This window comes from Cyprinodon tularosa, unplaced genomic scaffold, assembly GCF_016077235.1.
Source record: "Cyprinodon tularosa strain WSP-4 unplaced genomic scaffold, ASM1607723v1 ctg493, whole genome shotgun sequence".
NCBI lineage: Eukaryota > Metazoa > Chordata > Actinopteri > Cyprinodontiformes > Cyprinodontidae > Cyprinodon > Cyprinodon tularosa.
In genome coordinates this window covers 107,732-122,894 of record NW_024039222.1, presented here as the reverse complement: position 1 = coordinate 122,894, position 15,163 = coordinate 107,732, and the positions used below count along the sequence as shown (strand labels likewise).

The 15,163-nt window shown below is 39.5% G+C and overlaps 1 protein-coding gene across 1 annotated transcript in view; it reads left to right on the top strand.

Annotated features, from left to right (window-relative positions):
- The first annotated feature begins 1,265 nt into the window (after positions 1 to 1,265).
- The window catches only part of LOC119794819 (glycogen phosphorylase, muscle form-like), a 46,459-nt gene continuing 32,561 nt past the window's right edge, over positions 1,266 to 15,163 (top strand). The window contains exons 1-4 of the mRNA XM_038302525.1: positions 1,266 to 1,508; positions 11,532 to 11,633; positions 13,836 to 13,914; positions 13,989 to 14,092. Of these exons, the coding sequence (XP_038158453.1) occupies positions 1,266 to 1,508; positions 11,532 to 11,633; positions 13,836 to 13,914; positions 13,989 to 14,092 (528 nt within the window). The remainder of the gene's footprint in view (positions 1,509 to 11,531; positions 11,634 to 13,835; positions 13,915 to 13,988; positions 14,093 to 15,163) is intronic.

Sequence of the window (15,163 nt, the reverse complement as noted above, 5' to 3'; positions counted from 1 at the left end):
TTTAATCCAGTTTTAAATTATTGTTCAGTTTGTTTAAAACTTCCATAACCATGGGCGGTTCTAGACGGGGGACCAACGGGGGCCTGTGCCCCTGTAGATAATGTCCTGGCCCTTATATGGCCCCTGTACCGGACCCCCTGTTGAAGTCCTTTGTTTTAGATATTTATAGAGCCACCATTTTTTTTTTTTTTTAGGTTCTTATTGCTATGTTAAGGGATTTTTATTTTTAATTTAACAATAATCCAAATGAGCTTTTTCACGCCAAAAAATATATATTTTCAGTTTAAAAGACATTTTAATTAAACACATTAGAATGGAAATTTCACTTTATGCAGCTCTCTTACTATATTTGAATCCTTTTTTTTTTTTTGTTTCAAAATTTGGGTGAAAATTTTTGTTTCTTCATCTTCTGTGGCTCCATGAAAACACGCCCTCAGATTACAGGGTGTGAATAATTCTCAATTTTCAAAACACAATTTGTGGCATTTTTATAGCATAAATATGGACCAGGATTGGGGCCACTGAAAAAAATAAAGTTAACTGATTTCCTAATATTAACTGATGAACTAATATTTTAGTTTAATATGGGAAAATTCCCAGAATTCTGACTTTAATCTGAGAATTGTAGATCTTAATGTAGATAGGCTCCATGAAGGCAGAGACGTGGAGCACTCAGCTTTACTGATAAAGATGTGAGTTGATTGGGAAGAACAGGAACACATTGGTGAAAAATTATGGAATTAGGCAACTTTTTACGTCCCTGAGGGTCCCTGCTGATGCTATTTGATTAATGGAAGAGCAGAAGGTGATTAAAACAAGAGAGCTAGTCTCTAAAATAGACATGGCTATGGCTAAACATGCTAGCATGTTTGTTAGCTGTCAGAATTATGAGATTAAAATCAGAATTCGTTCCATTTGTATGGTATAAATCATCTTAAAGGTTAAAAATACATAAATGGTAAGAACAAATTCCTACACGCTCCGCCATAAAGTGTTTCCTGTCAGAAATGAGCAGAACCAGTTCCGTCTGTAAAACCAGATTAATTTTTTTCTCTTTCTGCGGTTCTGGTGCAGCCTGTCAGACTGGAGCTTTATTTTGAAAGGGTTGTAGCGGAAGCGCCCGTCCTCGCGTTCCCATCTTGACCCAGAGGTTATAAATAAGGGAGAGGCGGAAGGTTTCCGTGTCCAGCTGCACTCAGCGGGACTATAGAGGACAGGGAGGCTTCAGCTCCGCATTCAGCCTGATAAAGCCGCTCATTGGAGCCATGGCCAAGCCGTTGACCGACCACGAGAGGAGGAAGCAGATCTCCGTCCGGGGGCTAGCCGGGGTGGAGAACGTAGCGGACCTGAAGACTAATTTTAATAGACACCTGCATTTCACCCTGGTGAAGGACCGGAACGTCGCCACCAAGCGGGACTATTACTTCGCCCTGGCGAACACGGTCCGGGACCACCTGGTGGGCCGCTGGATCCGGACCCAGCAGCATTACTACGACAAGGACCCGAAAGTAAGCAGCTGATGCCGCAGTCTGCGGCGGCACGTCCGCACAGCTGATGTGATGAGCGCGCGGGGAGGGGAGGGGCTGAGGAGGCGAGGGATGAGAGGCCTCGCGCTTCTCCCGCTGCGGCGTCGAACTTCGTGTGTGTGTGTGTGTGTGTGTGTGGGTGCGCGCGCACGTCTCCTGTGCCGCTTTCCTCCTTTTATAGTCACGCACAGGATTCCCGCTGTTCACGCGCACTTTTTTCTCGCCTATGTTCTAGCAGCTCCGGCTCATGCACGCGCCTGGTGTCTTTTCCATCGACTTCTGTGACCTTCACTGTACCCCCCCCCCCACCCCACACACTGCTGCAGCGACACGCAGGAATCGGCCCACTCTTCTAACACACGCAACCGGTTGTTGGAACGCAGTTGCGTAACGTGATGGCGTCCATTCATCCCCTCCACGAGCGGCCGCATCTCAAAATGGCCTTTTTAGAACCTGGTAAACTTCACGATCACAATGTTGTGTGCAAAAAAAGTTAAAGGAATATTTTTACAGTTTACTTATTTGCACTTTTTCAAATATTTTTTTTTTTTCAAATTAGTTTTGGGAAACTGCATTCTTCTCAAATCTCATTTTTCAAATTTTACCCTTCACTGTCCCTGTGAGGACCAGTCTTGTTTTCGGCAGCCATCTTAGATTTAGTTTATATATTTTATATGCGATAGTTTTAGTCGACTAAAACTTACAGCTCTATTCTAGATGCTACAATAGCAGGGTATAGAATGCTGCCATGCAGTTCATCATTGCTGTTCGACAGAAAACTTTGATTTAAAGAATTTAAATAGGTTTTTTGTTAAGAATTAATGCCCTACTATATAAAAAAGTGTCTCACAAGAGCTGTGAAAGTCGCAGAACTAGTTCAGCACATCCTATTGGTTAATATAGCAGACAGACAAGCTAACAAAATGTCCAATAAAGGAAGGATTTTAGACATCCACGGTTTCCATCCCAAAGCAAACACTTCCTGATCTACTATGAATTCTGCATTAAACACAGATCAATAAAATCTGCATTGCTCCAAAAAACAAAGAAAAAAAATTATTCTTCTTTCTACTTTGACAATTTTTGTTTTATTTTTTTAATTTAGCCCTTAGTTCCTGCTGCTCAGGGGTCAAAGTAGATTTAAATTCACAGGGTTTCATATTAAAAAGGAGAGAACCTACATCATTGCCATGGCAACCCAGACCTAAATTGAATGTCTACGCTACCTAAAATGTTGAAACATTTAAAAGAAACCGAGAAATTTTTTTAATGACATTACAAGGAAACTTATACATTATATTTAAATACAAACTAGAACAATTGGAGAGAAATATTCAAAGATCTATGTACTTTTTCATCAGGCTATTTAATAAATAGAAATAAACAGAAAGCAATTAATTATTTGCTTTAGATATAATTTAGGAATTCCTTTTGGCAGAAAAGGAAGAATGTTTAGCATCACCTCTTGTGAGCTGGAAGAAATAAAATCTTGATAGTTAGACAAATATGTTTTTTATGCTAGGCAGAGGATGATCAGCCACATTTAGTTTATTAAGTAGCGAGAGCAGGAAGAGCCGTACTGCTGAGAGCGAACCATCGGAGTCGCCGCGCATTTCTGCAGAAGCACAGCTGGAAGATCAGAGTTCAGCCTGCAGTACCGGACCATGGCGGGTTATTTTCTCAGACCATAACGCTGCTGCCAGGGCGGCAGCATCACGGCTCATACTGCTTGGCTTGTCTAACAGATTACAGCACAATGATGTCTGAAACGCCACCCGCTATCATTTTTAGGGTCTCATCAACAAAAACTCACACCTATGAGTCGCCATGTTTTTTGTCGTCAAAGATCCGTGTTTAGCTCCTCAGTTTTCGTCGTCATGAAAAAAAGGAGCGTCAGCAAAATAATTTCGTCATCATTGACGAAAACGACACAAAAATTTGGAAAAACGCCACAAAAAAAATTAGAAAAAAAGTTTGAAAAAAAATCTTGAGGGAAAAAAACGAATGACAAACTGTATAAATATCGGTTGTTGAACTTTTGCAAACACCTCATAAATGAATCTCACCTCCGGATGGTCCAGGAGTTAGGCTCCGTTTTAAAGGAGGACACATCCTTTGAGGATTGGAGGAGGTTCCACCTTCCATCGATTTTAAACTTTCATCAACCGTGTTGATAAAACTAACTGTTAAAGGTTCACTATGCAACCGGTGTTGATTTTCCAGCGAGGCTCCCCCCAGAGGGCGAAATTAAAAGTGCACTGTCGTAAATATGCACAGCTGTTCTCCTGGTTTCTCCGTCAAACCTGTTTTGAGCTTAGCAGACAGGCGTACGCAACAAATCACCATGTCTACTGCGGTATGTGACTAGCCATCGCTTATAACTTCAACAAAGAGAAATAAATGTTCATATACAAAATCATAATACAAACAATGACACTTTTTTTGGTCGGGGACTCATTTAGATAAAGGAAGAGGGACCATGCATTCCGTGGTTGACAATAAATTACAGTCAGACAAAAAACGCTTCTAGGGTCGTCGGTAAACGCTGGTTTATACATAACGTTACTAGCTTCGTGAGGTTTATGGCTTACAAACGCGACTACATTTTGTACTGGTTTCAGATTTTTAAGCAGCTCATTGCAAAACGCGATTGAAACCCAATCTGCGCAAAATAAGGAATTTAGTAAAGTAAATACACAGTCTTGAGATACTTCACATGTGAAGCAAGTTTGCCAAATAGCAAGCGATGCAGTTATCACCTACCGCAACAACAATGTTTAGGCAGCAAGCTAACTAACTTGCTAAACATCCCGCTAGCTACTTAGCTACTCAGCAACAGACCACAATCATACAAAAGTCGAAAAAAAGGCAGTACAAACAAGGACTAACACAGTGAAAGTATGAACATGCACACAGAGAGAGAGAAACCATTCCAATGTTACTTACAATCGCATCAGCAGAAACGCGAGGTCCGCGTCAGCCGTGCAGCCTTCTTTTTCTTTTAGCTCTCGCAATTCGGAAAAAGCTTGCCCGATGTTCACGCGTGTACGACTCCTCTCTGTCCAGAGCCCTTTTCCTCTTTCTTGCCTGCTCCGACATGGGCTTTCGCTGTTTTCACGCCATAATAACTGCACAAAGATCGCCACTGCGCTAGCAATGAGCATGCTTTTCACTGGGGGCGTGTAGCAGTTCTTGCCGTAAAGCAAGACCGACTGTGGGTGCGGGTCGGTGCTCCTGCAATTGCAAGTGCGGTATTTCCCCCACAGACCACCAGGGCGGCTGAGAATACCTTTGTTCAACCTGAAATGACTCATTTAATCATCCAAAACGTTATGGAACACATTAATTAACTGAAAAATGTTGCATAGTGTGCCTTTAACTTGAGATGAGAGATGCAGCGATCCAGCTTTTTGCAACAGTTTGCTCTTCATGGATGTTAGCGACAGCGTCGCTATTGGTCCACATACAGACCAACCAGAGGGGTAGAAACACCATTTGATAAGGATGTTTTTCAAAAAGAAAAAAATACTTAAAGAAAATAACTTTCATACTTTTTTTTTTTGATGAAGGTTTTTAAAGTTCTTGTTTTCAAACATATTTTCTTCATATTTTGCATTTATTCTTTTTAAACTTTTTCCATAAGAGGTAAAAATCAATCCACTGGATTTTGTATCAAAGTCTGCAGACGTTTCTCTTCCCATCCAGGAAGGTTTTTCAATTCAAAATGTCAGAAATAGCGTTTAGTTCCAGGTTTTATACAGTAGACCAACAAAGCCTTGTTTTAAATCAGGGTTTCCACGGGTTATTAAGTCATTAAATTATCTTTTTTTTTTATTATTATAGCCCTAATTGGTATTAAAAGTAATTAAATCTAACTATAGGGGCATTTAAAATGCTTTATTGAAAAAAAAAACTTTTATATGAATAATTTTGTCAGATATATCAGATATAACTGGTTCTGCACGTTTGCGGTGAACTGCTTCCAGTTGATCGTAAAGCCTTAAGTTCGGAAAAGAAGCTCAAGGCGCAGAAAAAGCTAGAGAAAATGCTAATTTTAACAAAAGTTGCTGGAAAACGAATTAGTCATCATGGCTGCAGCCTGTCAACAGTTAAGATGACGCAGTATTTAGCCATGTTTTTTATATATATAATATATATTAGTGATGGTGAGATGAAGCCTCATGAGGCTTTGAACCGTTTGGCCAAATTGCTTCAACGATCCCCACAGTTCATGAGGCTTCATGTGAACATGTCACCACCTACTGGTGGACAGCAGAACTACAGTTTTGCAATAAAATGTAATTTTTTTTGCAACTGTTTTTTTCCCCCTTTTAAGTTCCCTTGAAATTGTTAATGGTTGGTGTGTGTAATAAAATCTTTTGTAAGTTTATTTTAAGTGTAAAATTTCTTAGAACAATCATTTAAGGTGCACAGTTTTTCTGCCATTTTAGTGAAATAAACTCAAGCAGACAGTGAAAGTGTTTGAGCAAATCGGGTAATGATGAGCAAAATAAAAGGTGTTAATCATTTTTATTTAAACATGATAGTTTTTCCACATTTTTTGGTTTTAATCAGGTTGGAAGTCGTGTTCAACCAATCTTTTGTCTAAACCTAATTTAACCAATCTATATTTTTATTGTGGCAAAACAATGCCAATTACAGGTGCTGGTCATAAAATTAGAATATCATGAAAAAGTAGATTGATTTCAGTAATTCCATTTAAAAAGTGAAACTTGTATATTATATTCATACATTACATACAAACTCATATATTTCAGATGTTTATTTTGTTTAATTTTGATGATTACAAATGACAACAAATGAAAATCTCAAATTCATCATATCAGAAAATTAGAATATTACTGAAGACCAATAAAAACAAAGGATTTATAGAAATGTTGGCCAACTGAAAAGTATGAACATGAAAAGTATGAGCATGTACAGCACTCAGTATTTAGTTGGGCCTCCTTTGGCCTGTATTACTGCAGCAATGCGGCGTGGCATGGAGTCGATCAGTCTGTGGCACTGCTCAGGTGTTATGATAGCCCAGGTTGCTCTAATAGTGGCTTTTAGCTCTTCTGAATTGTTGGGTCTGGTGTATTGCATCTTCTTCTTCACAATACCCCATAGATTTTCTATGGGGTTAAGGTCAGGAGAGTTTGCTGGCCAATTAAGAACAGGGATACCATGGTCCTTCAACCAGGTACTGGTAGCTTTGGCACTGTGTGCAGGTGCCAAGTCCTGTTGGAAAATGAAATCTGCATCTCCAAAAAGTTGGTCAGCTGCAGGAAGCATGAAGTGCTCTAAAACTTCCTGGTATGTGGCTGCGTTGACACTGGACCTCAGAAAACACAATGGACCAACACCAGCAGATGACATGGCACCCCAAACCATCACTGACTGTGGAAACTTTACACTGGACTTCAAGCAACGTGGATGAAGTGCCTCTCTTCTTTTCCTCCAGACTCTGGGACCTTGATTTCCAAAGGAAATGCAAAATTTACTTTCATCAGAGAACATGACTTTGGACCACTCACCAGCAGTCCAGTCCTGTTTCTCTTTAGCCCAGGCAAGACGCTTCTGACGCTGTCTGTGGTTCAAGAGTGGCTTGACACAAGGAATGCGACAGCAGAAACCCATGTCTTTCATACGTCTGTGTGTGGTGGTTCTTGAAGCACTCACTCCAGCTGCAGTCCACTCTTTGTGAATCTCCCCCACATTTTTGAAGGGGTTTTGTTTCACAATCCTCTCCAGGGTGCGGTTATCTCTCTTGCTTGTACACTTTTTTCGACCACATCTTTTCCTTCCCTTCGCCTCTCTATTAATGTGCTTGGACACTGAGCTCTGTGAACAGCCAGCCTCTTTAGCGATGACCTTTTGTGTCTTGCCCTCCTTGTGCAAGGTGTCGATGGTCGTCTTTTGGACAACTGTCAAGTCAGCAGTCTTCCCCATGATTGTGTAGCCTATAGAACTAGACTGAAAGACCATTTAAAGGCTTTTGCAGGTGGTTTGAGTTAATTAGCTGATTAGAGTGTGGCACCAGGGGCCATCAATTTTGAACCTTTTCACAATATTCTAATTTTCTGATATGATGAATTTGAGATTTTCATTTGTTGTCATTTGTAATCATCAAAATTAAACAAAATAAACATCTGAAATATATGAGTTTGTATGTAATGTATGAATATAATATACAAGTTTCACTTTTTAAATGGAATTACTGAAATCAATCTACTTTTTCATGATATTCTAATTTTATGACCAGCACCTGTAGTCTCATCAGCCAAAATGATTAAATTTAATCGCAAATTTCAAAAGTAAAAGACAGGTCTTGAACCATCAACCTCTAGAGTGGGAGCCTGTATCTTACAGAGGACGCCACTTAAGAAGATATCAGTTGTTGAGAGAAAATACTCCTTAACAATGACGTGTTAACACTGGATTTGTTCGGTGGTTTGCTCAAATTTTCATCATTACATTGTTTATTCTGACCAAATTAGCTTTAAGCAACTAGATTTGTTGGAAAAACAACCAATCTATTCTTAGAATCTATCCAAACTTTATCCAGCTGACAGCATCTCTCCTCCAAACTCCCACATCTTGACTGAACACTGAGGCTCTTTAGATGCCTGTCTAAATTCTTGCGCTTTTTGAGCCACTTCCCGAAGCGGACGTCATCAATTTTGGCCCCGCCTCTAAATGAATCACGCCTCGACACGCGCTTCGTGGAAACGCCCCCTCCATTACTCGACTCACGCCTTGAAGCCTCGGCTAATCTCATGACACCACTAATATATATATACACTATATTGCCAAAAGTATTTGCTCACCCATCCAAATTATTGGAATCAGGTGTTCCAATCACTTCCATGGCCACAGGTGTATAAATTCAAGCACCTAGGCATGCAGACTGTTTTTACAAACATTTGTGAAAGAATGGGTCGCTCTCAGGAGCTCAGTGAATTCCAGCGTGGAACTGTGATAGGATGCCACCTGTGCAACAAATCCAGTCGTGAAATTTCCTCGCTCCTAAATATTCCACAGTCAACTGTCAGCTGTATTATAAGAAAATGGAAGTGTTTGGGAACGACAGCAACTCAGCCACGAAGAGGTAGGCCACGTAAACTGACGGAGCGGGGTCAGCGGATGCTGACGCGCATAGTGCGAAGAGGTCGCCAACTTTCTGCAGAGTCAATCACTACAGACCTCCAAACTTCATGTGGCCTTCAGATTAGCTCAAGAACAGTGCGCAGAGAGCTTCATGGAATGGGTTTCCATGGTCGAGCAGCTGCATCCAAGCCATACATCACCAAGTGCAATGCAAAGCGTCGGATGCGGTGGTGTAAAGCACGCCGCCACTGGACTCTAGAGCAGTGGAGACGCGTTCTCTGGAGTGACGAATCGCGCTTCTCCATCTGGCAATCTGATGGACGGGTCTGGGTTTGGCGGTTGCCAGGAGAACGGTACTTGTCTGACTGCATTGTGCCAAGTGTAAAGTTTGTTGGAGGGGGGATTATGGTGTGGGATTGTTTTTCAGGAGCTGGGCTTGGCCCCTTAGTTCCAGTGAAAGGAACTCTGAATGCTTCAGCATCCCAAGACATTTTGGACAATTCCATGCTCCCAACTTTGTGGGAACAGTTTGGAGCTGGCCCCTTCCTCTTCCAACATGACTGTGCACCAGTGCACAAAGCAAGGTCCATAAAGACATGGATGACAGAGTCTGGTGTGGATGAACTTGACTGGCCTGCACAGAGTCCTGACCTCAACCCGATAGAACACCTTTGGGATGAATTAGAGCGGAGACTGAGAGCCAGGCCTTCTCGTCCAACATCAGTGTGCGACCTCACAAATGCGCTTCTGGAAGAATGGTCAAAAATTCCCATAAACACACTCCTAAACCTTGTGGACAGCCTTCCCAGAAGAGTTGAAGCTGTTCTAGCTGCAAAGGGTGGACCGACGTCATATTGAACCCTATGGATTAGGAACGGGATGTCACTTAAGCTCATATGTGAGTCAAGGCAGGTGAGCAAATACTTTTGGCAATATAGTGTATATATATAAAATGAGAATCATAGGTACTTGTTGATTGCATTAGCTATTTCTAAAAGCATTAAAAAAGCATTAAAAAGTATTAAATTAGAGTTACTCATTCCTGTATAAACTTTGTAAAATATGTTCTTTGCTTTAACCTCTCAAAACCCACGATTTAAAGCGTTTACAAATAACTCAGAATGCATGAAAATTATACTGGTAAAATGTTTACTAATCCAGTCATGTTAGACGTCGTTGGAAAGCTTAGATTCTCCACAATTCAACCACCAAATTCATTTTATGGACACAGCGAGCACCAAAGCACAGTTAACACAGATATAGCAGCATGACAAAGCAGCCACAACAAGCAAGCAGGTCTTTATAACTGCTGTTAAAAAAAAAAAAACTATTATTTTTGAGAATTAATTCTTGTTTGAAGTGATGCAGCTTGGGTGTTCTACTCACCCAATTTTCATGTATATGTTCAGAAACTAGAAGATGTTAACTTTCAAATAATGTGGGCTCACAGTTCCTCAGTTATTTGCTTTTCCATCTGGGGATGCAGAATAGACGAGAATTCCCCAAAATGAGGTGGATATTAAGAGGGTTAATAATATTGGAATAAATTTCTCTCCATATTTTTCAGCCTGTTGCAGCAGCAGCAAAGATAAATCAATGATACTTTAGAATATTATTAAAAGGCACCAGAGTGCAGTCTGTGTCTGACAGCCTTGCTCAAGGAGCCTGAGTGGCAGTCATTGGGAGTCAAACCCAGAACCTCAGGGATCCCAGGGCAATGCTCTAACCACTAGGCCACCACCTTCCCGGTGATCACTGCCTTAAATGAATAATAAGGCTCGGGCACAGCGCGTTGCATTCTGGGTACGCCGCCAAATTAGCAGCTAGTTGCTACGGTAAACAAAGACCTAAAACAGCACAGAGAAAGCACAAAGACGAGTAAACAGTGATGTTAAAAGCGAAGAAAGGATGCTGAATATACCGAGACACACTGCAGAGGGAAGCCAGGGACCGTTATCTGCAAAAGATGGGCTTCATAAACGGACTTGATCCCTACGAAGTAGCAAGCAAGGACTGGTGCGTTGGGGAAGAATTTCTACCGCCGTTTGCGAGGGAGGACATATTTTCCTATCTAGTGTGTGGCGTCAGTGCCTACACACATGAAGAATTTCGCTGCTACAAGTCGCTAGAGGCTTACAAACAGCTGACAGACGGAAAAGTTCACGACATGGAAGTTATCAAACCGAATGAGAACACAGTCATCAGAGCCAAGGTAAGTATGTTCTGTAACTTACCAGAATGAAAATGCCGGGAACACACTCTCATGGACATTGGGATTGAGTTGAAAGTTATATTTGGCCGTCTTACAGCAGCGACCCATGCTAGCCGGCGACTCTTTGTTATGGAGGACATTTGTTTTCCATTGAGACGCCTCCAGGTTGGAAAACGGTAAAAAGACAATCCATTTGGGATTTTTTTCCCCGTTCAGTCACAGCTTGAGCTACTACACCCTACGACACAGCAACGGGCGACCATAACGACAGCAGAGGTAAAATGAAACGGCAAAAAACTAAGCAAACTACTAGCAGAAGAAAGCAAGTCCTTACAGGCGCGAAGTCGAAGTGTAAACAATGGGCTGACCAGCTTTCAATATGGCTGCCGCGCAACGTGTGACGTCATGTGCCCGAGCCTTATTGAGACGTTTTCTATCGGGAGGTGATCTTGTTTTTCTTTATTTTTACTGTGAAATCAAAGATGTAACTGGCGTCCAGTTTGGAGTATCGCTCCACATCCTTCTGCCCAAACACTGCTGTCAGTTCATGTCTGTTTTCTGTTGCTGTCGCCTCCTTTTAGTTCAGTCAGAGCAAAGTAGATGTTTTCCAACATGTGGAGTGAATAAATCTCATGTCTAAAATAAATCTCTTTGTTCACTGCTTGTTTTCTGCTTTCCTTCAGCGGGTCTACTATCTCTCCCTGGAGTTCTACATGGGTCGGACTCTGCAGAACACCATGGTGAACCTGGGCTTGGAGAACGCATGTGACGAGGCCATCTACCAGGTAAAGAAGATCAGTGATTCTCTCTATCGGTGCTTTGAAAGTGTTTCCAGAACTAAACTTCAGCTCCGTCTCTGAAACAGCTTCCCAAACATCTCACCCTGTGACTCAATATGTCCCTAGAAATACACTTTAAATTACATCACTGTGTTTTCAATTGTTTAATTCGTATTTTTATCATGTATTAGATAAATAGAAAATATATTTTCTTCATGGTACAGTTATTGGTTTAATAGAACTTTTGAATTTTTGTTTTACCTCATAGTTTGGCCCACCATAGATTTCAGGTATTACATCATAATGACTGTGAAATCCAAATCCATTTCTATCATCAGCAAGTTTTAAAGTTTCACAAGTCGATATTCTTATGCCAAACTAACGTAATGATATTTGACGGGAATAAATGTAACAAAATAATTTTAGAAGCAAATTTTAAATGAAATGTTTTTTAGCATTGTTGGTTAGTTGCAAACAGGGTCCTGGGCCTCTTTGCATTCTCCAAGGCTCCATCGTAGGACGAGTCCCGTTCAACATATACATGCTTCCCCTAACTTAAATTTTATTAAGTCTAAGTTACCATAGCGATGCAGATGACACACTACCATGCTACCAGGTGACTATGAACTATGGAAGAGGATTAGGGCCACTGAAAAAATAGAAACTAATTTTTAGATTTTATTTCAGTTTAATATGGGGAAAAAAGCCAGAATTCTGACTTTTTTCTCAGAATTGTGACTTTTTTTTCTCAGAATTCTGAATTCGGACTTTTTTTCTCTGAATTCTGAATTCGGACTTTTTTTTCTCTGAATTCTGAATTCGGACTTTTTTTTCTCTGAATTCTGAATTCTGACTTTTTTACTCAGAATTAAGAATTCTGACTTTTTGCTCAGAATTCAGAATTCTGACTTTTTATTCTGAATTCAGAATTCTAACTTTTTACTCAGAATTCTGACTTTTTTTCTCAGAATTCTGACTTTTTACTCAGAATTCTGACTTTTTACTCAGAATTCTGACTTTTATCTCAGAATTCTGACTTTTTTTCTCAGAATTCTGAATTCTGACTTTTTACTCAGAATTCTGAATTCTGACTTTTTGCTCAGAATTCTGACTTTTATCTCAGAATTCTGACTTTTTACTCAGAATTCTGACTTTTTACTCAGAATTCTGACTTTTTACTCAGAATTCTGACTTTTTTACTCAGAATTAAGAATTCTGACTTTTTATTCTGAATTCAGAATTCTAACTTTTTACTCAGAATTCTGACTTTTTTACTCAGAATTAAGAATTCTGACTTTTTATTCTGAATTCAGAATTCTAACTTTTTACTCAGAATTCTGACTTTTTTTCTCAGAATTCTGACTTTTTACTCAGAATTCTGACTTTTTACTCAGAATTCTGACTTTTTACTCAGAATTCTGACTTTTATCTCAGAATTCTGACTTTTTTTCTCAGAATTCTGAATTCTGACTTTTTACTCAGAATTCTGAATTCTGACTTTTTGCTCAGAATTCTGACTTTTATCTCAGAATTCTGACTTTTTACTCAGAATTCTGACTTTTTACTCAGAATTCTGACTTTTTACTCAGAATTCTGACTTTTTACTCAGAATTCTGACTTTTATCTCAGAATTCTGACTTTTTTTCTCAGAATTCTGAATTCTGACTTTTTACTCTGAATTCTGACTTTTTGCTCAGAATTCTGACTTTTATCTCAGAATTCTGACTTTTTTTCTCAGAATTCTGAATTCTGACTTTTTACTCAAAATAAAATTTAAGTAATAATTTTTGGACAACACAAAGCATTTAGAAGTTACTACGCACCCTGAGTAAATCCAGAAACAGGATTAATATGAAAGTAAAATGCAAACATTGTGGGATGAAATGCATGATGATAAACAAATGAATAAAGGGAGGAGAGGCAATAAACAGAGGAGGGGGGAGAATAAATGAGGCAATAATGAGGCTAACAATAGGACAATGAGTCAGAAGCAAATGATAGATTTAACAGGGAGGTTTGAACTTGGGGCGTTTATCTAGAGCTTTATCTAGAAGCTGCTACCACCTATGAAGAGCCAAGATCTGAAGGCCCAGCTTCCTGTTCCGCGTTAACAAAGCAAAGATCAACCTTTCAGAATAAAATCATCCGGATGGATCTGGCAGGGCCGTACAGTTACAAGCTTTGCTGAATCCATGTGTTGTTCCTCAGCTGGGTCTGGACATGGAGGAGCTGCAGGACATCGAGGAAGATGCCGGCTTGGGAAATGGAGGGCTGGGTCGCCTTGCTGGTGAGTTCTGGATTAAAACCAACGCAGATTATCCCTACAGACTGTCTCACATGTCAGAAACTCATCTCCCACAGCTTGTTTCCTGGACTCCATGGCTTCTCTGGGACTTGCAGCTTACGGATACGGAATCCGTTACGAGTTCGGCATCTTCAATCAGAAAATCGTCAATGGCTGGCAGGTATGTACCAACAATGAAAGATGTTATTTTCTCTGCTGGACCTCATTGGACAGCAGGACACTGGACTTCCTCACCTTTCATGATTTAGTTTAAGATCCAAAATCTGACACAATTCTGAAATTTTAAACGTGTAATTTTATAGGTTTGTCTCGCCCGTTATAGCAGTAGGAGGGTTTCTTTAGCTACGTCCCTTTTTCAGCCTGTTACAGATGGCTATAAATCGTAAATCAGTAAAAACTGGAAATTTATTACGATAGAGTATAAGGGCCAAACTACAGATTTTTCTTTTTTCAGATATGAGAATAAGGTCATAACATTTTGAGAATAATGTTGTAACATTATAGTCATAATATTCCGTAAATAAAGTCATAATATTATGAGAATAAAGCCATAAAATTACAAAAATAAATTTGTAATATTATGAAAATAAAGTTGCATCATTACGGGAATAAAGTCCTAATATTAAAGGGAATAAAGTCCTGATATTAAAGGGAATAAAGTCCTATTATTAAAGGGAATAAAGTCCTGATATTAAAGGGAATAAAGTCCTGATATTAAAGGGAATAAAGTCCTATTATTAAAGGGAATAAAGTCCTATTATTAAAGGGAATAAAGTCCTGATATTAAAGGGAATAAAGTCCTGATATTAAAGGGAATAAAGTCCTATTATTAAAGGGAATAAAGTCCTGATATTAAAGGGAATAAAGTCCTATTATTAAAGGGAATAAAGTCCTGATATTAAAGGGAATAAAGTCCTGATATTAAAGGGAATAAAGTCCTATTATTAAAGGGAATAAAGTCCTGATATTAAAGGGAATAAAGTCCTATTATTAAAGGGAATAAAGTCCTGATATTAAAGGGAATAAAGTCCTGATATTAAAGGGAATAAAGTCCTATTATTAAAGGGAATAAAGTCCTGATATTAAAGGGAATAAAGTCCTGATATTAAAGGGAATAAAGTCCTATTATTAAAGGGAATAAAGTCCTGATATTAAAGGGAATAAAGTCCTAATATTAAAGGGAATAAAGTCCTGATATTAAAGGGAATAAAGTCCTATTATTAAAGGGAAT